Source organism: Aristolochia californica, unplaced genomic scaffold (genome assembly GCF_029961685.1).
Source record: "Aristolochia californica isolate CCGP_79_NKW_82.1479 unplaced genomic scaffold, dmAriCali1.0.hap1 SCAF_12, whole genome shotgun sequence".
Lineage (NCBI taxonomy): Eukaryota > Viridiplantae > Streptophyta > Magnoliopsida > Piperales > Aristolochiaceae > Aristolochia > Aristolochia californica.
The window spans coordinates 964910-985779 of NW_027181793.1; the positions used below are offsets into that span (position 1 = coordinate 964910).

At 39.9% G+C, this 20870-nt stretch overlaps 1 protein-coding gene across 3 annotated transcripts in view; it reads right to left on the reverse strand.

Moving 5' to 3' along the window:
- The window catches only part of LOC137945298 (cullin-associated NEDD8-dissociated protein 1), a 44618-nt gene that overhangs the window by 11588 nt on the left and 12160 nt on the right, over positions 1 to 20870 (reverse strand). For all 3 annotated transcript variants that reach the window (XR_011110976.1, XM_068791116.1, XM_068791115.1), the window contains exons 4-11: positions 19815 to 20025; positions 19554 to 19719; positions 19257 to 19386; positions 3729 to 3843; positions 3460 to 3617; positions 3234 to 3357; positions 3101 to 3151; positions 2934 to 3016 (exon numbers count right to left, since the gene is read on the reverse strand). Coding sequence is in view for 2 of the 3 variants with exons in the window: in XM_068791116.1 (XP_068647217.1) it covers positions 2934 to 3016; positions 3101 to 3151; positions 3234 to 3357; positions 3460 to 3617; positions 3729 to 3843; positions 19257 to 19386; positions 19554 to 19719; positions 19815 to 20025 (1038 nt within the window). In the remaining variant the exon portion in view is untranslated. The remainder of the gene's footprint in view (positions 1 to 2933; positions 3017 to 3100; positions 3152 to 3233; positions 3358 to 3459; positions 3618 to 3728; positions 3844 to 19256; positions 19387 to 19553; positions 19720 to 19814; positions 20026 to 20870) is intronic.

Genomic DNA, 20870 nt, shown 5'->3' on the forward strand with positions numbered 1-20870 from the left:
GGCACGAAATTTGCCACCAACAAGTCAAGGACAACTCCATACATCAATTTTCCTTTTGAGCTCCTTCCCAAATTTTTCTCTTCTACTATAAGAAGCTAAGCCTTACACACCAGCAAATGCCGATTAGAAATTACCCCGCAACAACCTGATTTAGCACAAATAAAGAAGTCCCCTTTAGAGATATAAAAAAAAAAAAAAAAAAAAAACACAGCTTCAAGGAAGGTAGAATGCCAAGAGAACAAAATGAGCCCAGCACCAACGGAGTTGACAATGACCCAATCCCAACATTTTTCTATGGAGAAGGTCATGAAAGATGGAATTGCTCATAGAGCAGATCTTGGTCTCCTAGAAGGCGAAAAGCCGAGGCTTGAAGCAGATAGCCACCCTCTAAGATGGACTTCCTAAGCCCCTTGCATTCCATGATAGAACCTACATTGACAATTGATTTCCAGCCTTTGTAATTGTCTAGTAGCATCCGCCACAAATTTTCCTGCTACATTCTTTTAACATCCTTGTGTCACATCCCAAATTCCTCCATGAAGATTTGGAATCTCTCGGACTCTTCCTCATTAGGAGTCACCGCATGAACTGAAGAGACCATGAGAGCTTCTTCTTCAGCTACAACCAGTTATTTTAGTCTAGAGGGGCCAGAGCTACACTCCTCAGATATACTATCCCTACAATGTTTCATGACCCGCTCAAGTAAGGGAGGTTTCCACCTATTGAGTTTTCATTTCGTCCAAAATAGAGTGGATTTTTCTTAATGAGGAAATGATGGATGTCGGGCTGAGTCCAAGGTGAGGACAAGGCCAATGTCGGGCATAGGCTTGGAGGATTTGCAATTTGGTGCTTTTAGCAAGTTCATCTGCTTCGCTATGTTTATCTTTCCAACGCAAGGAGTAGTTAAATGCAGCCACGTTAGTGCCATCGCTTAAAAGCATATGGCCCAATCCCAAGACATTCACTCCAATCTAGGGATAAATCTTGATTCTTCAATGATAGTACTCGCCCCTAACAGGTTGTCCACGTCTAGATCATCACTCTCCTTTAACGCTTCCACGCCCACCTTGCTATCTGTGTGGTCCTCATCATGAACTTGATCAAGGATCTCAAGTGGTCCCTCTGAATGTGGATATGCCACATGTTGGGATCAGATTGTTGAATTACAACGTTGGAATTTAAGTTTGTCAAGTGATTGGGAGTTGACCAATGCAACGCAGCTGGCAAGCATTTTGAATTTCAACATTGGCCTCTGGCAAACTGATCTGACTGTCCTCTTCATCATGCCTTACTCGCCCCACAATTTTCACTACATCGAGTCTACTCGTGAGCCATTCTATCCCTCTACTTTCATCCAAGGGCTAGGAAGGTGACAAGCTCGACCCCCTTCTTTCTCAACTCTCCGAGAAGGATCTACATTTCCTAACAATCCCCACAAGGTATTTTTCTTCAGCTTCAGTGCATACTGTTCTGATTTCAAAAGTTGAGCTTGCAATAATTTTAATCAGTGTCCAATCCAATCTTCTTTTTGTGGCAGCCCCTTTGCCAATTTCCATGAGGGCCCCACAAACTCGATGATAGCCCTGATTGTACTTCCCCCCAAAGCTCCATCGTCAGGCTGGTGATTTGGAACCATTTTGCCTTGCTACTATCATCCGAAGGATTCTAGCAAGTGATGTCAGTAAGAACCTCACTGAGCTCCACACTCTAGTCGCTCAGAATTCGGTGCATCTCATCCATATTCTCCAACACAAAAAGGTAGAAGAAGGGCAAAAAAAGCAACAATAGAGGTCTTCAGTAACTTCCACTGATTTTGCATCCATTTCACCAAACAAGTTTATCTCCCAGTTATCACTTTTTCCCAAGCCCACCTAGCCCTAATTGAGAAGAGCTCTATGTTGGTGGCTCGAACTTGGATTAACAACCACTAGCTTCTCCTTGGGTGTGTACAACTCTGGCTTTCCTAACGTTAAGGCCTTTCTCTTCATCAATGACTTCAGCAAAGGAGCACTAAGCTGATGCTTCAAGGAGGCAACTCCAGGATTGCTGCTCAACACTGATGTAGACAACAGTACTTGGGCAAGGATTTGGTTTAGGACATCGTAGACCAATCCAGACCTAAACCACCTCTTTCAAGGACAATGATGCAAGCAATGCACCTCCTGACCCTGTGCAGGCTGAGCTCGAAAATGTTAACTCCCTGCCTCCATTACAGATGGAATTGGTACACTGAATTCCCAAACCATAGTTTTGTGTGGACCTTGTCTTGTATGGCCTTTTTAACTGATGTATGACTCCCTCCAAGCCAACCGTTGGATGGCAGAGGAAGCCACAATGGGAAAGCATTTTGATTAAGATTTTCACCACTAAAGAGTGGTCAAGTGGAATTACATTGATGAAGCCCGCCTCTCTCCATATTTGAATTGGAAGAAAGGAAAACACTCCCCCCCTTTGCTGCCTTCTAGACTGGAGCAGTATCCAACCATCATCATCTAACCCTGGCCAACATTGTGTCTGTCATGTCGCAGACCAACTCATTCTTTCAGGCATCCATCATCTCATCTTTGCACACTGTCAACCCTTCGTCCTCCCCAAATGATCAAGTAGTCATCACTTCAGTGTCCTCTCTGATTTCTCATATCATCCCTCCTCACTTGCACTGCCCTCTCCCCATCGCCCTCCCACCGCTCATCCATTATTCAATATCACAGCTAGGCTGAGTGACCAATTGCCTTTCTGTCAGATTAAACTAAAGAAAATGTGTTCACTTTTTAATAGTTCTGCATTTATTTGAGAAATCTTTTGAACTTCAACAGAGCCTAAAAAATGCATTCAACAATACAATTTTCTCAAAACAAGTTCCCCACAAACAAGGAGCAAGCAGTTAAAAATTAACAGTATACAGCTCATGAGAGAAGGGCTAAATCATTCACCTAAGCTCAATAATCTCAGTCTGCCCTTTCGTGACATTTCCTGTTTGGCGAAGCAACTCAATGAATGTGTTGAACACATCCATCTGCAGTACAACAACATCAGAGATTTGACAAGATGGAAAAACAAGGTGATGTAACAGAATTTATGTGACCACATCCAAAACTACCTTCACATTTTCTTCCCTTTCTTTAAAACGTTCTATCAGTTTTGGACATGCCTAGACAGCAAGAAAAATGAAGAGAAATGTCAAACATTAGCACATTAGGACACTAAAACTAAAGAATGCATAATGCCCATGCCTCCTTGTAGAGCCCTGAAAGGATCTCCGGCCGAGAAACTATTATAGCAGCCAAACACTTTGCTGCAGCTCTCCGAACCTTCCAGCTGACATCTTCATCATCACTATATTCATCTGCACTCTCCCTATAACAATGTGAAAGAAAGATTAAACAATTAGGTAAGAGCTTTAGCACATGCAGTCAAATAGAACCCAAAATTTCTTGAGTAAAATATTCAAAGACATACTCATCTTCCTCCTCTTCGTAATTCTCATCATCAGTATCTTCCTCCATGTTATCAGTAAAATTTGGATCATAACTCAAAAATTCTAAAGTAAGATTCAAAATTTCATCACAGTATGCAGATATATCCCGGGGACATCTGAGTAAGAAACTCTCTAATGCCTGTATATTAAAATAAAAAATATTCCAAAAGAAAATATCACTCAGAACAAACTAACAATAGCTAATGTAAGGAATCCAAAATAAAATGATAAATGATATTTTGGCAGATACCTGCAAACTGTACTCACGAAGTTCTTCATCAACTTCAGAAGCATTTGCACAATAAGTAATAAGTAATGGAACAGTATCACCAAGGTGGGGTCCAAAACGATATCCAACAGCTCGACTGAACAGCATAGAGTTATAATGGTGTCAAGAAAAAAAAGTTGATAGAAACATTTTTTTTATAACACACATACACACATATATATAACTTGTTGAGATGGTAGTAAGGGAACTTTCATGATCACTTGGGTTTATTGTTTCTGTTTATAATCAGGGATATAAGTGGAGTTGCCGTACTAAGTTTAAGTCAATAAATACATTGAGAGAGGATTGAGTAATTTCTTTTCTACCAAATCCTGATTCTTCTTTTCCCCATTTTCTCTCTTTCAAATTCCTGCTTGGTTTAATCATCTGATTGTTCTAAATACTTTTTTAGCTTTTTATTTAATAAAGCTTTTTTTACAAAACTCAACATAGCCACGTCAAATAAGAACTGGAGCACATATTGGAAATTATTAGTTCATTCTAAGCCCAAGTTGAGGTAGAACTATGATCCTACAGAAATTTTCTCACTCTCAAATAACTAGCCTCAGAAGTGGAACACATACAGCCAGTGAAGTGAAACTTTATCTACTAATGTTTCCTCAATCTGGCCCAAGACATGGAGAATATATACCCACAGACCACATAGAACACGGAGGCCATTAAACATAAACTGAGAGCCTTGGATTGACTCCTACAAAATTGGAGTTTGGTATAGCTCCATGTGAAACCAAATTTAGGAGGCCACTTCTCACGAATCAGCACAAAATCTTCGTAAGTTCAACCCAACATAGGCCAATTATCCTACAACAACTTCCCTATCTCAGTCAACTGGTCTGAGATGTGGAGCACATGTACAACCACAAATCGATGGAACTTTTTTACCCACTGTGACAAATGAGGAATAAAAAATGGCAAAAGACTATACAAATTATTTGCAGAAAGATATAATGTTCAAACAAGTTAAAACAACCATGAAGTAAGACAAAAACAATGAACACGCAGAGAACAACAGAGATCAAACCTTTTTTTTTTTTAAGTAAAATAAGAAACTCATTAAGAGAAAGAAGGTACAAGGAATATTACAAAAAAATTAAAAAAATAAAAATAAACCTCCCTACATGTCAACCCATACCGAGATGGTAATAACATTAAGAGAATTCCACCAGCAAATGTTAACAAACATACCATTCAGCGCAAAACATTGCACAGCACTAGATGAATCTAGCAGGTATGTGACATTTGTCTATGGCCACCTCTCACATCTATGTGCTGAACCACTTATAAATATCATTGTTAAATGATAATTGCTCAGCCCATTTCTAGACATCACACTGTACAGAAGCAATACAAGCGGACGACGAAGCCATGTAGTTAGAGCAAATGTTACACCGGAAACTAAATCCCCAAAAAGGAATCAGCAATGCATATGGGTCAAAAGGAATCCTATCATGATGCTTAAATGATAAAGATTTTGAATTCCTCGACGTGAAATACTGGTTAACTTAGATGTTTATCAAGATTGATGCAGCTATAGCAGTTAAGTTATAGCATTCATTCCTTGGACACATTGTTTCCCATATATAACGCTTGACAAGCTTCTAGACTGAACAACTAAGTCAAGGGAGTTCCCAAAAACCATCAAGCAAGGAGTTTCAGAATGTGGCCTCTATGAGCATTCAATAGAAGGAAATAAATACTTCAAAAATGTCAAATGAATTGAAACTTTGCAAGGTGAGAGAACATCCAGCCACCCTCATGCTTCAGAGGTTTAGGAAAGTCGGTTATCAGGAAAAAAACCACCAGCATGACATAACTTTTAGATTATAATTCAGGGTACATTTGTCATTCGACTTATAGGCAGTTCAGTCATAACACCTGTCTAATAGATTCAGTTTATACATGTTACTGTACATATTCATCTTGTTTATTCTCTTAGAACAGTGCTGTATTTGTGTAATAGAGAAGGATACTTGTCTTTTTGTATCCTTTTTAATAGAGAATATAAATAGGGTAGAAAGGGTCAAACTAGACCCTTGCCTTGCTGCCTCTTTCCTGTGGCATCTCTCACTCATCCTTTCTTCTCTTGCTTCTCTTTTTTCTCTTTCTCAAACCCTAAATCTTGTAACTTCACGTGATACCAGAGCAGGTTTGAAAGGTTTTTCAGCAAACTTCTATCTTCTCAATCACCTATAATCACTTCAACAAGGGGAAAGGTTTATTTTTTTTATTTTGAAGTGACTCTAAATGTCAGTTTTTCTTTCATTTTGTGCCAAAACTGCTCATTTTTAGGCAACGCATGATGTCTTTGAGCCCCCAGATGGATTTACAACTATGATCAAGTTGCTGGATTAGACCTGCGCAGGCCTTACAGGTCCAATTTTTTGTGAATTTTCAGCCAATCCTCCTCTGGTTTACTGAATTACATACTCTGTAGTGGCCAGTGATTGTTCTAGCTGTAATTTATTTGTCATGAAGTGCTGGTTAGTTGTCCAAAGAGGGAAATGGATCAGCAGAAGTAGAATCCCAATTTGCATAGGAATATAGCCTAGCTAAGGTGCCACAAGTTTATCTCAACTCAGACCTTAACCCGCTCTTTAATGTCACCATCAGCGATTCTGACACACTTTCATCCGCTCCTGCCCCTCAATTGCCTCTAATTCCTATGTCAAATTCAAACTAAAGCACAAGACAGCGTCCCTCAGCCCCCACCTACCGCCTTGTTGCCACTAACTTCTGTTAGGCACAGCTGAAAACCCTGCCCCCCACGGTCAGGCCTTCATGTGAGCCACATTCCTTCTTACCCCATGCAACGTGCCCAAACCAACTACACGTGGATGCCACCCCAGTAACAGAACCTGATAAACCTTCTTTCACTTCCACCTATCAAACTGCCAATAATTACAGTTCGCCAAACCCCCATAATACCCTTAACAACTCCCTTTACCAACCCTCAGCCCATCCTCCCAACATATCAATCTGTCATAAACCAACCTCACCCACAACTGATTGATGAGGAGTCTTCTTCTAATACTTGACACCTGCAGCATACTCTTCATACTGAAAAAGAGTTGTCACCCCTCCCGTCTGACTTTCCCCCTTACATAACCGCTGAGCCTTACCCCTATTGCCAGCACCGTTGACCCGCTAGAACCCACCCAGCCTCCCCAATTAACTATCACTCCAACATAGAATCATCATCATCAGTCCCCAGCCACTGCAATCAATTTCTTGCCTCTGGTCCTCAAGCTGAACATCCTGTAGCCTTCTCACCTCTGCTGTTAGCAACATACTACAGGTGCTGCCAAAGTCCAATAAAGGATCCCAGCCAGGGTGAAGCTAGCATGTCATTGAACTTCCCTGTTGATCCAGCAACCACAGGACACTCTTTCCCTCCCCCTGATGAATGAGCTCATGGTTTGATTTCTGCACTGCAATTTGAGAGGAATAAATACAATGATGCCATTTGGAATCAAATGATGGATTTGGCAGAGAAAATGGGAGTTGTTTATAAAGGACATCTGTTGGGAGATAACAACAACTTAGGAGTCTTTAAAAGTCAAAGAAAATGATTATTACATCCTGGAATGTTCGTGGAATTGCATCCTCCAAAAAGCGCGCTACAATTAGAAGTCTTCTCTCTAATTGTTAACCTACAATTGTAATTCTCCAACAAACAAAATCTCAATGTATGACAGATTCCCTTCCCCACGACCTTTGGAATTGTAACTGCCTTGAATAGAAGGCCACTAATGCTATTGGTCACTCAAGAGGAATCTTGGTGCTTCGGAATTCTAGCGTTGTCGATGTGTTGTGTTGGAATATATGATGTAATTAGGGTGGCACTGATGTAATTAGTTTACGTTTTCTGTCTCTTCTTCACTCTTATTAGGGTGAAGGGTATACTTGTAATATTGGTAGTTTTGATACATATAAATATACCTTATGGACGGTTTGGATCAAGTCCATAACTTCTTCTTCCTATAATTTTCTCCCAATGAGTCCCTTTCTCTCTCTCCATGAGCTAAATCCATGGAGTTCTGAAAACCAACATGATATCAGAGCTTTGATTTTTAGGACTCGGGTATGTTTTTTTAGAATTCCAGAAACCAATTTTTTCTTTAGCGTCTTGTTTTTTGTCATTGCTGGAACTTTATTTTATTTTTTATATTGTTACTCTGGTTCTCTGGCCTCAAAATAATCTCAATATTTTGCTGATGACGGAGACGATGAAGGAGCAGATAAGTATCTCCTTGATCTATTTTTCCGTTTTTCATTGATGTCTGGATGTCTCTACTGCTACGTGTTTTTATTTTTTGGAAGTCTTCCACTGTCTCGCCCAGATTATTGCCATCAATCTCTGTTGATTATACATGATCACTACTAATTGATTCATGGCTGATCTTCTATTTCAGGAAGTTCTATCTGCTCAGCTAATTCCTATTGTGCATTGCTCTCTGCAGGAAGTTGCTGATCAATCGTATCCTACTGGAAGTTGTTTGGAACTTGATCCATCAATATATCCAACCTGGTAATCCGAAGCCCTCCACTGAATCTGCATGGCTATCTGCTGTTATGATCGCTTATTGCTGGACCATTGCTGTCATCGTTATTATTTTTTGTTGCTGTTGTATCTCGCTTGTTGGCATCATCTTTCTGAAAAGAGTCTGGTGATTCTATTGCTGATTATGAGTATCATGTAGATGAATTAACGGGATTTTATACTATCTAGAAGATTATCCCGTTGGCATCTTCGGAAAAACAGCAACGCCCAACAGAGCATGCCAGCCTTAAAATAATCAGATTAAGTTGTTGATTTATTGTCTTCTCTGTTGTTGTGTTGTCGTTTCTGGACGACGAATCAATCTGATGTTAATCCCACCTGGAAGCCCTTCACTGGCTCGCTTGGTTCTGCTGTCACATTGGCATCGCGAAGAAGACGTTCTCCGATTTGTTTTGCTTCATCTGAGGACTTTTTCCATCTTTGGGAGTTTCGTTTCTATCTCTGCTAATCACACTGCTAGATCGCGTCGATTGCTTGCCGAGTATCTCTGCCAAGATTCTGTTTCTTCCAAGATTATATTTTGCAGACGTTTTTTTGTTGTCCGCTCTATTCGGAAGCAGAAGCGGAGAAGAAGATGATATTGTAGCCTTTTTCCTACGGTAGGAAAATTTAATCAGCGCCAGGTCGCGCCTGATTCAACCCGATGAGCTGAGTCTCGCACTGAACCAGGCCGAATTAACCGAGCGTTGCTTCTGTTCATTACCGAGTCAACCCACGCCAACTCGGACCGGGTCAACTTAGTGAATCAACTCGGATCTGGGTCAACCTGACTTGGCCCACTTATTTTTCTACATCGGTATACGTTTCCGGGTCCCAAGTTTTATACATATTTCTTCCACGACTTGGCTATATTGGTCTACTATTTGACTCGACGCAACTCGGTTCTTTGTCTCCAACTGGATTATTATTTTGAGGTATTCGCAACATATTTTGGCCAACATATTATTTGGTGCAAATACCCGTTGTGGACTATTTCATATGTCCTTATTACTCTTAAGGATTTCTATTATTTACCAGTTATCCGCTACTATACAACTGCACATATGGGGCATGTTATTTGGGCATTGGCCCATTTCCGCTGCTGCTATTGTGTCTCTTTGATTGAGACATTATTTCTAAAGAAGAACACCTCGATTGCTTGCCTTGGGTTCATTTTGTTGTTGTTGGAATATATGATGTAATTAGGGTGGCACTTAAGTAATTAGTTTACGTTTTCTGTCTCTTCTTCACTCTTATTAAGGTGAAGGGTATACTTGTAATATTGGTAGTTTTGATACCTATAAATATACCTTATGGACAGTTTGGATCAAGTCCATAAGCTCTTCTTCCTACAATTTTCTCCCAATGAGTCCCTTTCTCTTTTTCTCCATGAGCTAAATCCATGGAGTTCTGAAAATCAACATGGTATCAGAGCTTTGATTTTCAGGACTCAGGTATGTTTTTTTAAAATTCCATAAACCATTTTTTTCTTTAGAGTTTTATTTTTTGTCATTGCTGGAACTTCATTTTATTTTTTATATTGTTACTCTGATTCTCTGGCCTCAAAATAATCTCAATATTTTGCTGGTGACGGAGACGATGAAGGAGAAGATATGTATCTCCTTGATCTATTTTCCATTTTTCATTGACTACTGTTGCGTGCTTTTATTTTTGGAAGTCTTCCACTGTCTTGCCCAGATTATTGCCATCAATCTCTATTGATTATACATGATCTCTACTAATTGATTCATGGCTGATCTTCAATTTCTGGAAGTTCTATCTACTCGGCTAATTCCTGTTGTGCATTGCTCTCTGCCGGAAGTTGCTAATAAATCGTATCCTACTGGAAGTTGTTTGGAACTTGATCCATTAGAATATCTAGCCTAGTAATCCGAAGCCCTCCGCTGAATCTGCACGGATATCTGTTGTCATGATCGCTTATTGTTGGATCATTGTTGTCATCGTTATTATTTTCTGTTGCTACTGTATCTCGCTTGTTGGCATCTTCTTTCGGAAAAGAGTCTAGTAATTCTACTACTGATTATGAGTATCGTGTAGATGAATTAATGAGATTTTATACTATCTAGAAGATTATCCCGCTGGCATCTTCGGAAAAACAGCAACGCCCAACGGAGCATGCCAGCCTTAAAATAATCAGATTACTCTGCTGATTTATCGTCTTCTCTGTTGATGTGTTGCCGTTTCTGGACGACGAATCAATCTGATGTTAATTACAACTGGAAGCCCTTCACTGGCTCGCCTGGTTTTGTTGTTGCACTGGCATCGCGAAGAAAACGTTCTCCGATCTTCCACCTCTCTTAAAACTAAATAGTTTTGCATACAACTCGTGAACTCTCAATAAATTGCTTTCCTATGCATACAAGGCTTCTAGAGACATCCACATTTCCTTAATTGTCACAGAATTTACAACCTTACTCTTCGATTTGGAATCCATACTATTGAGTAACCAATCATGACTTGGCTATCCTCAGCTTCCCAACCATCTATAATAAAAACCGGTGGATCATCTCTAATAAACTGACTTTCGTTTAGACTTAAGATAGATTCATGCTAACTTGGACCAATTCAGGTAATTCTGACCATTTAAGTTCTTAGTAGTGATCAAAATAGTATCTTTCCCTACAAAACTTCCAAACTCTCTCATGGGAGTAATTATATCACTAGAATCAATCATAAATAATAGAAAAATAATTAAAATAGTCAAAGATTATCATCAACACAATTAGATGTCTGCATAGGCAATGTGTGCCCCACCTTCAGCAAGATTAATTCTAATCTTGAACAATCAAAAAATTGCAGAAAAAGGCTGATGTCAGCCTCCCTATAGATGACGTAGGACCAAGCACAAGGTGAGGGCCCTGCGCACACTTCAAATGGGATAAATCCAAAGTCACAACCCTCTTGGGGTACTAATTAGACATAAAACTGCTTAATTGGCAATACAGGCTATCAACCCTAAGGTTATGGCACAAAAAGTAACAGGAAAAGTTAAACCTTGACTTTCAATTAGTAAAAAATCCTTAAATTCCTTCTCTGAAAAGTTGTTACCTTTAAAATGAGGAAGAAACAAGTGCTTCACTAACTCTAAACCAACACCCTATTGCTCTAATACCATGAAAAAAGATAAAAAAATAGGAGAATAAGGTAGAGAGAAGAAGAAAAGAAGAAGAGAAAAGAGAATGGAAGTGTGCATTGAGAAGGCACTCATTGGAGGTTGTGCACAGCCCCCTCTTTTCATTTATTCACTTAAGTGGCTTTCAGTCTAATTACAAAATTACCCCTCTAAACACAAACCTCTATAACCCTCTAACTACACACTCAAATAATGTGTAACTTGAACTACAAACAGGCGCTTACATGACATTTAACAGAGACTATGGTTGGTTACCCCATCCAAGAGTCGTGCCAAAACCGAACAGTGGTGCCTTCCCCCACTTTCAAACAAATAGCAGAAATGATTTTGGGAAAGATCTGGGCAATGATGCACCAAAGGGGGGATTAGTCTAGAGAAGTTTCCTTCTCCAAGCCACCAATGTTGATTGCCCAGTCTGATTTTTTGCACAACCAAATTTCTCCAAATGGCATCTTTGAATCTATTAAATTTCCAGCACCATTTTGCTAATAGACATTCAGTCATTGTTTTGATTGGAAAGATTAGGAGACCACTCTGAATTTTGTGCTTCAGAACCTCCAACCACTTGACTAAATGATGCATAAACCCAATTTCTTAGCCTCTCTAGAGGAAGATTCTCCTGAATTTTTCAATTTTCTGCAACAAGCTCACTGGCAACAGAGGAAGGACAGGTAGTATGATGGGATGCAAGAGAGGCAGGACTTGATGAAGGTTAATCTTCCTGCTTGGATAAGTCCTATGAAATGCAATTCCCTTTTACTGTAGGATTTTATGTAAAGCCTTTTGTTTTTAGTTCCTTGCGTTGGTTTACTTGTTGTGGGGTATATGGACTGTTTATTTCATACTTGATAGGCTATGAGTGGGATAAAATTGTTCTTATACTGTCTGATAAAGTTTTATGCGTAATGATTGCTATCCCTGGTTTGTATTCAAAATCCTATATCACATCTTTGTTGACTTTGTGTTTCTTTGTGAACATCTTTGTTGACTTTATTTGTTTCTTTGTGCCAGCAGTCTTTTTCTACCTTTTTTTTGTTGTGCCCCTCAAGTTAGGGTTGTGAGAGTCTCTTTTTTCATCTTTATCATCTTCTTACCTATCAATCTGTTAAAGGATCTATCCAATTGGATTTCTTGAGATGGACTGTTATTCAGGAGATGCATGAAGAAGTTGAATACTGACAAGAATCTGAAGTTTTTATTTATTTATTTTTAAATGATGCTGAATTTTATTAAGAGAACTCAAACGAGCAGATTACAAGAAGGGAAGCCTTCCCAAACAACGAGAGATTGCTGGGAGGTTCCGAACTTTGCCAATTTATCAGCCAAAGAATTGGTTGATCTAAGAACGAGGTTCCAATTACAATGAATGGATAACACAATGTCAGCGATACAATCAGTGATTGGCCAGTGGCGCCAAGGGAGGGAGCTATTTTTTGAATACCAATTGATGACAATCTTCCTTCGATAAGCAATTTGCCACGAAGCCGCTCTTTAAAAATTTGGAGGCTGAATATAAGAGCACTCACTTCAGCAGTATTTGAATTAGCAATACCCACCGGCCCAGCATAGGATAGAATAAGATCTCCACTGTTGTCTCTGAAAACACCACCAGCTCCAGCCGGCCCAGGACAGCCTAAAGCACTGCCATCAAAATTGAGTTTGATGCAGTCGTAAGGGGGAGGATCCCAAGTGGCCATAACGGGATTCCTGCAGGGGCCCGCCATATGCGCGATCAAACCTCAATTTTCCCGTAGGGAAACGCCCGATAGAGAGGTAAACTCCTTCCTAGTATGTAACCAACTTGAGATAAGGCCCACTGCCTGAGAAGCTGTAATATCCGGGGTGCTAGCCTTGGAGTTCAATCTCCGGTTATTTCGTTCGAGCCATAGGCACCGTGGGACATGCGCAAGGCATGCCAAGAGAATTATCTTGCCCAACCTAGGAAGGCGAGTCCCTATAACCATCTCATAGGTGCCGAAAAGGTCCTGATGTAGCCCCATTTGGAGTCCAATCTTCTGAAATATCTTCATCCAAACTTGCCAAGAAAAATCACAATGTAAGAGAACATGCTGGACTATCTCGTCGCACACCACAAAGGGGACATGTACGATCGGGGGCTGTCTAACCTCTTTTATGGAGGTTGTCAAAGGTGAGGATCTATTCCTTGATGGCCGTCCACACGAAGGATTTGATTTTACAAGGCGCTGAGAGCTTCCATGCCAAGTTTGCCTTGTGCTCATGCATGCTGTAATCTTGCTTTCTAATGTGAGAGTAGGCGGATGCAACTGTGAATTGGCCATTAATGTTGGGTTTCCATGTCAGTTTATCAACTGCATGCTCACGAATAGTAATGTTGCTGAGTCTAGAGACGAGAGAGCAAAAAGTCAAAGTTTTCTCATCATTTAATCCTCGGCGAAACGTGAGACTCCATGAGCAATCTCGCCAAGAATCAGCCACTGAGCGAGAGCGATCCCTCGCCACCCTAGAGAGCCCCGGGAAGTCCTCTGAGAAGGGGCGGGGGCCACACCATTCATCCGACCAAAAGAGGAGGGTCAGTCCATTGCTTGTGTGAAAGGAAGTTGCATCTCTGAATATTGAGAGGAGCTTTTGAATTAATTTCCATCTCAGGGATAGGAGGCGAATAGCGCCATCCTCCCTCCACCAAGCACCCGAAGGTTGAAGATAGAACCTGACCATATCTCTCCATAGGTTGTTATGCTTGATGTTGAAGTTCCAGATCCATTTGAGCATAAGGGCATTGTTCATCTCCTTCGTAGGCCAGATGCCTAAACCACCCTGATTGCGGGGGGGCATGCAAATATCCTTCCAACTCACCAAATGATATCCGAAGGTGTCCTCTGATCCGCTCCAGAGATAACGTCGACGGATGGCGTCAATCCTATTGCAAACGAAGGCCACACAGTGCATGAAGGATAATAAATAGTTAGGCAATCCTGCCAAACAAGACTTGAGGAGAGTGAGTCACCCTGCAATAGATAAAAGTTTGCCCCTCCAAGTAGCTAGTCTCATCTCAAATTTCATAATAAGGGGGGACCAAAGCGTCACCGAAGGCCGAGAGTCAAAGAGTGGGAGGCCAAGCTATGTAACTGGCAAATTTTCCACTGAGCACCCCAAATAGTCAGCCATACCCTAAAGCACAGGTGAGTCGATATGATAGCCTAGGAGGATGGTTTTCTTCCAGTTAATGTTCTGACCAGAAGCCAATTCAAATAGTCCCAATACAATACGCAGTTTTCGGATCTAATCCATAGTACCAACCCCAAAGCAAATGGTATCGTCTGCAAATTGAAGGATCGGCACATCAAATGTTGCACAGTCCGTTGTGGGAAGGAGCCAACCCAAGTTCTTGGCCGAATAGATCAAAGAGGATAGATATTCTGCTACCACATTGAAGAGCAAAGGGGAAAGAGGGTCTCCTTGCCTGATTCCCATGGATCCCTTAAAATACCCGCAGGCCATTCCGTTGAGAAGAACGGAGTAGCTTGTAGCAGAGATGCAACTTTGAATCCAGAAGCGTCATTTTTCCCCGAATCCCATCTTCCCCAGGAGAGTGTCCCGAAGCTTCCAAATAACTTTGTCAAAGACTTTCTCAAAATCAAGCTTTAGGATGAACCAGGGAAGCTTTAAAGCCTTAAAATGGTGAATGAGTTTGTCAGTTAGGCTTCATGTTATGTGCTCCCCAGTTTTGAGGGGAAATTATAGTATAAGGTTGTTGACGTTGATGAAGTTTGGAAGAAGAATATATGGTTTCGATTAAGCTTCCAAGAATCTATCTTACAACTGATCAAAAAGCTACTCACAACCAAGAATTTGTGGGAAGAACATTAACAAATAACATGTTAAACTTCAAAGTTCTACAAACAATACTCAACTCTAACAGGTCAATGTGGGTTATAATGCTTGAAGAAGAAAGACCTCTTCTAATGTGCAAAACTGACCCTAACAACCTTTTTTTTTTAAATATGTGATGGAAATTTTATTGCAACAGGGAAGAATATCAAAAGGTGTCCCCTACATCGTTTGGACAGCCCCAATAATTACAAAGATAACAAAAAGATACATAAATAGATAATGTGGCTGCCCTAACAAGCAATTATGTATGGCATTGAATTTTGTATCCTAACATTTCTTCAATAGCAAAAAGTGGCACAGTAGACAATTTGGTTAATATCAAGAGAGACAAACAATACAACCCAAAAACTATCTTTTGACTAATAAAAGTAATAAAAGTGATCTTGCAAATTCAATTAAATTTGGAATATTTAAATCTGCTTCGTTTTGAATCTATCCGCTAGAAACAACATGCTAGATTCCGCTGGATGGCCAAGGGAGATGGAAACACAGTTTTTTCATTCCATCACCTCGGCCAGGAGGAGGACTAACCATATCACTACTCTCTGTCATGGAGACCAAGTGATAACGGATAGTTCCTCCATTTATAATATTTTGGTGAAGTTCTTCTCAGAGTTACACACCGAAGTGTGCTACAATAGACATAAGTTGCCGCAGCTCGAATTCCTGTGCATCTCTCCCACCTCCCACAAACGCATCAGATCTGGAAAAGCCGTTCACTACAGAAATTGATTTGGCTGCCCTCGGCCTTCCAAAAGATAAAGCTCCTGGACCTAATGGTTTTAACGGTGAGTTTTACCATTGTTTTTGGGATTCAATCAAAAGTGATGTGTATGCTTTTGTCCACAATTTCCACCAAGTCGGTATAACCCATAAGACAGTTGGAGCATCTTTCATTGCTCTTATCCCAAAAAAATCCAACACAACCCTACCCCAAGATTTTTGACCTATCAGCCTCACAACTAGTTATTATAAAATAATTGGTCATCTTCTTGCAAATCAGCTAAAAGCCCACCTTCCAAAAGTTATTAATCCCAATCAAAGAGTTTTCATTTGAGATAGAAATATTTTGGACTCCTCCATGACCACTCACGAGCTATTAGACTCTTTAAAAAAATCTTCCCAGACCAGATTCGTCCTAAAATTAGATTTTGAAAAAGCATTTGACCGAGCAAATAGGAAACTTATCGATCACCTTTTTGATCGAATGGGTATTGGGAATAGGTAGAAATTTTGGATGAGAAGTTGTATTTCCACCACATCATATTATGTCCATGTTAATGGAAAGTCGTATGGTTTCTTCAAAGCAACGAGGGGAATAAGGCAAGGTGACCCTTTGTCTCCTTTTCTATTTACTCTCATTGGGTAGCACCTTGCTTCTATGGTCCGATTAGCTAAATGTTCGGGTTGGCTTAGTCTGGTCTTTGAAGACCCGAACCAAGATATTCCGATCTTGCAGTACGTTGATGACACTATTCTTATTGGAGAAGGTTCTATGAGACAGATTTCCCACATGAAAGTCTTGCTCAACATTTTCGAATTGTCTTTTGGTCAAAAGGTCAGTTGGGCTAAATCTTCTATCATTGGATTTAATATTGATCCCTCCGTATTAAACTCAATGGCCAGCTATTTGGGGTGTACAGTTGCATCTCTCCCTGACACATACTTGGGTCTTCCACTGACTCCTGTCCTACCTACAAAAAGCGCCTGGCACCCTATCATTGAGCGTTCATCATGGAAAGGAAGATTTATGTCCAAAGTTGGTAAGCTTGTACTCATAAAATCCTGTTTACATGGCATAAGAGGAGATTTATATGTGGTGGGCCAAATGGGGAAAGAAAATATAGCCTTGTAAAATAGGATGATGTTTGTAAACCCATTTTAATGGGTGGTCTCAAGATCCGGGATATTGCAACAACTAATTGTGCCTTACTGTTGAAGTGGATATGGAAATTTGATATGCAACCAACTCTGTTATGGCGGAAAATTGTTGAAGCCAAAGCAGGGAAAGTTTCTGGATGGTGGACTGATGGCGGAAGATATTACAAATTATCTCTTGTGTGGAAGAAGATTGCCCAACTACTGCATGTCTTTAAAACTGATGTCAAATGCTACACCAGTTTGGGTAGCCAAAAAAAAATTTGGACAGACTGGTGGGTTGGCCCAAGCAGTTTTAAGGTTAGTCATGGATGTATTTATCGCCAGGCAAGAGAACAAGAAGCGACCATTTTTGCTCAAAGGCTTACCTTTGGTGAGTGGAACTTAGATCTCCGACGAGCTTTGTCAGACGTTGAAGCCCTTGAAGCTGCAGATCTTGTCACAAGTCTCTCAACGGTAAGAATAAAAAACTCTCCAGACACACTCATCTGGACACCGTGCAGGTAAGGTACGTTCTCTACTGCTTCTGCGCTATCACTTCTTGATCTCTCTCCAAGCAAATCAACCAATTCATCCAACTGCTTTTGTGTGGTCCTTAACATTCCACCTCGTGCGAAGTTTTTTATCTGGACCGCATGTCGAAAAAAATCTTAACCTCCGACTCATTAATTCAATGTGGAAATAGTGTTTCGGACCCCTTGTGCCCTTTTTGTCATTCCTCTCCTGGAACCGCTGATCATATCCTTTTACAATGCGAGTATGCTCATTTGGTTTGGACCGAACTCATAAACAAAATTGGGTTGCAATATTGCCCATCTCAATCATTACGTTCCACAATACTCACTGTTACAAGCCCTCATCTTCCCAAACTTGGGAATATATTAATCTCTTGTTGTGTGGGTTACATTGGAAAGAGAGAAACAACAGAAAATTTAATCGAAAATCTCTTCCCTGGAAATTTTGTGCAATAGAATCATTGGGCAATTGTCCTCTTGGGTACTCATGCAAAAGGAATTTCAGAACTTACAAGGATCAAATTTATGTGGAAATTGGCGTCTTATTGCGGAAATACCTTTCCTGTCGCGTCCTCCTCCTATGACAATTTGGTCTCCACCACCGTCGGGACATTTCAAATTAAATTTTGACAAAAGTGTGTTTGGTTGCCCTAGGCTGGCTGGATTTGGTGGAGTGATTCATGACGAGAATAGGAATCTTCTTTTATCATACGTTGGACCGATTGGTATATCTGATTCAACCAGTGCTGGGTTACACAGGCTATACAATGGGTTAAAACTCTTCAAGCAAAAGATGGAAGGCCCTCTCTATGTTGAAGGCGATTCAAAAGTTGTTATCAATTAGTGTATGAAATCTTCAAAACCTCCTTGGCGGCATTGGGAATTATTTGAGGATATCTGTACTTTAGTTATCCAAATGCATTGTAAATAGAATTATATTCCTAGATCTGCTAATCATTTAGTAGATAATCAGGCTAAACATGGTGTTTCCCTCCAATAGCTTGTTGTGGAGGAAGGCCACCTTAGCTAGGTATGTAATACTTTTTCATCTTGCAATATATATTCACACCCTATTTTCAAAAAAAAATAAGTGATCTTGTAAAAGGGATAGCAGAAAGCCTCCAAATCAGATCCCAAATTCCATTCAAGGAAATGAATACAGCAAGCTTAAAAAGTCATGCTTCAACAAGCATAAGAACACTGCCAGCAAATGCTGAATATAAGTTAAATAGGTGAACTGGGGCCAAATCTAAATCATGAACAGTTATAATTTGAACATTCATCAAGTACATTTTCAATACAAACAAAACAGCAATAGAGATGGATAGACGTGTAAGAGATCTATTAATATTCTTGACTGACTGAATTTTGAATTACATGCCCAAGTTCAATCAAAGATAAGAATAAAAACAATAAAATAGATACATGTCTAAAGAGGAAGTTTATATACCCAAGTGACATCCTATACATGACAAAACAACCACAACTAAAAGATAACATCACATGCTTAAGCTGTAACTCAAACTTACCTTAAGGCACCAATCATTTGTATATTTGTCCGAATTATTTCAGGTTTTGGGCCTTTTCTTTTCAAGAGCTGAACGACTTCCACAGTTGCCTTAGCCAAGAGATCATCTGAAAAGCTTGAGGCAAGGGAAGCTATCATGCAGAAAAGGTACTTGATCAGAATGTATCGTCTTACAAGAAAAAGTCGCAGGTCAGATCCCAAGTCTCAATAATTGTCAGCATATCTTTCCCTCTGACTTCACATTAACATGTGAACGACTAGAACTACTGGAATTAGATCAGAATTTACAACAGCTCACCTATACATGAGATACACTTCTTCCTGACACTAGCTTGAGTAGCACTTAGTTGAGACATGAGAGCAGCAAGAAGAAGTTCATGGTCTGCAGTCATGAGATTGCCAAATCTATGGAGAACATCACATAAGATATCAAGACATTCACATTTAATCTCTGTACTCATTCCCTGGCATAAACAAAAAAAAAAAATTACGTGTTTCAGCTTTGAGCAAGTGCCACAGTTTGGCATTTAAGGGCGCATTAGTTTATGTAGGAGCTTACAGCAGCAGTAATGCCCTTCCTCGACTCAGGAGTAAGAGATATAAGAATTCTCTGTGCAACAGAGGTGGTACTAACTTCTGCAACTATGGTCTTCAATGCAATGCTAGCAATATCACGATGCTGGTCCTTTCCATGCAACAACTTGTTACATAGCTTTTCCGTCATTTCTAGAACCCTGTCCTCACTGACCTTCTTCACCAGCGGAGCCAAACTACAGCAGAGAGAAGTAACTTAATTATCCTTTGTAATTTATTATGGGAAAATGGCATAAATGCTGATGACATGCTTTCTTATAAAAGGACACCTTCATCTTTCACCAAGTACTCAAGAGCATGTCCCAAGAGTAGGATTTAGCAAAGAAAGTCCCACTTGACATACAACCATATAAACCAAACTACAATGGAAAGAGAGATTTTTTTTTTTTTTTTTTTTTTATATGAACAGAAAACAGAAAGAGAGATTTGCCCCTCATTAACGAATATACGAGGCATAATGTTTGTCTCTCAGTATTAGAAACAGTAAAAGTTGCCTGCACATGCATAGCATTATATTTAAGAGCAGTTGAACCCACCATATTTACTATAACTCCATGATGCAAAACAGCTGAAACTGACGGCGTTACATTTATAGTAGTGGTATCATCTAGCAAATAATAACCATTAACCATCTTAGAAGATGTAATTTCAATTTATGTAGACTTCTTAGTTTTCTAGGAAAGTACTTTCCTGTGAAATCTTGTTTCCTAGAGTATAAGGGGGAGCAGGGATATTAATTGTCTATTATAAGTTTATGTTAAAAAAAGGAAAGGGGAGTTTTTTCAAACCGTAATCTCTCTTCCATGCTGTTTAATGTGAAACTATCACTCTCTCATTTTCTCCCTCTTTTTCTCTCATCTCTCTTTTTCCTTTTTTCTCTTCCCACTTTATATATTGAAATTTCCACATGATAGCAAATTTTGAGATGAAGAAAGAAAAGAAGATGGGAAAGAAGATGAAGAAGAAGAAAAAAGGTAACAGAGAAGTTTACTAATCAGAGTTTTCTTTCTCTTAATCCTCT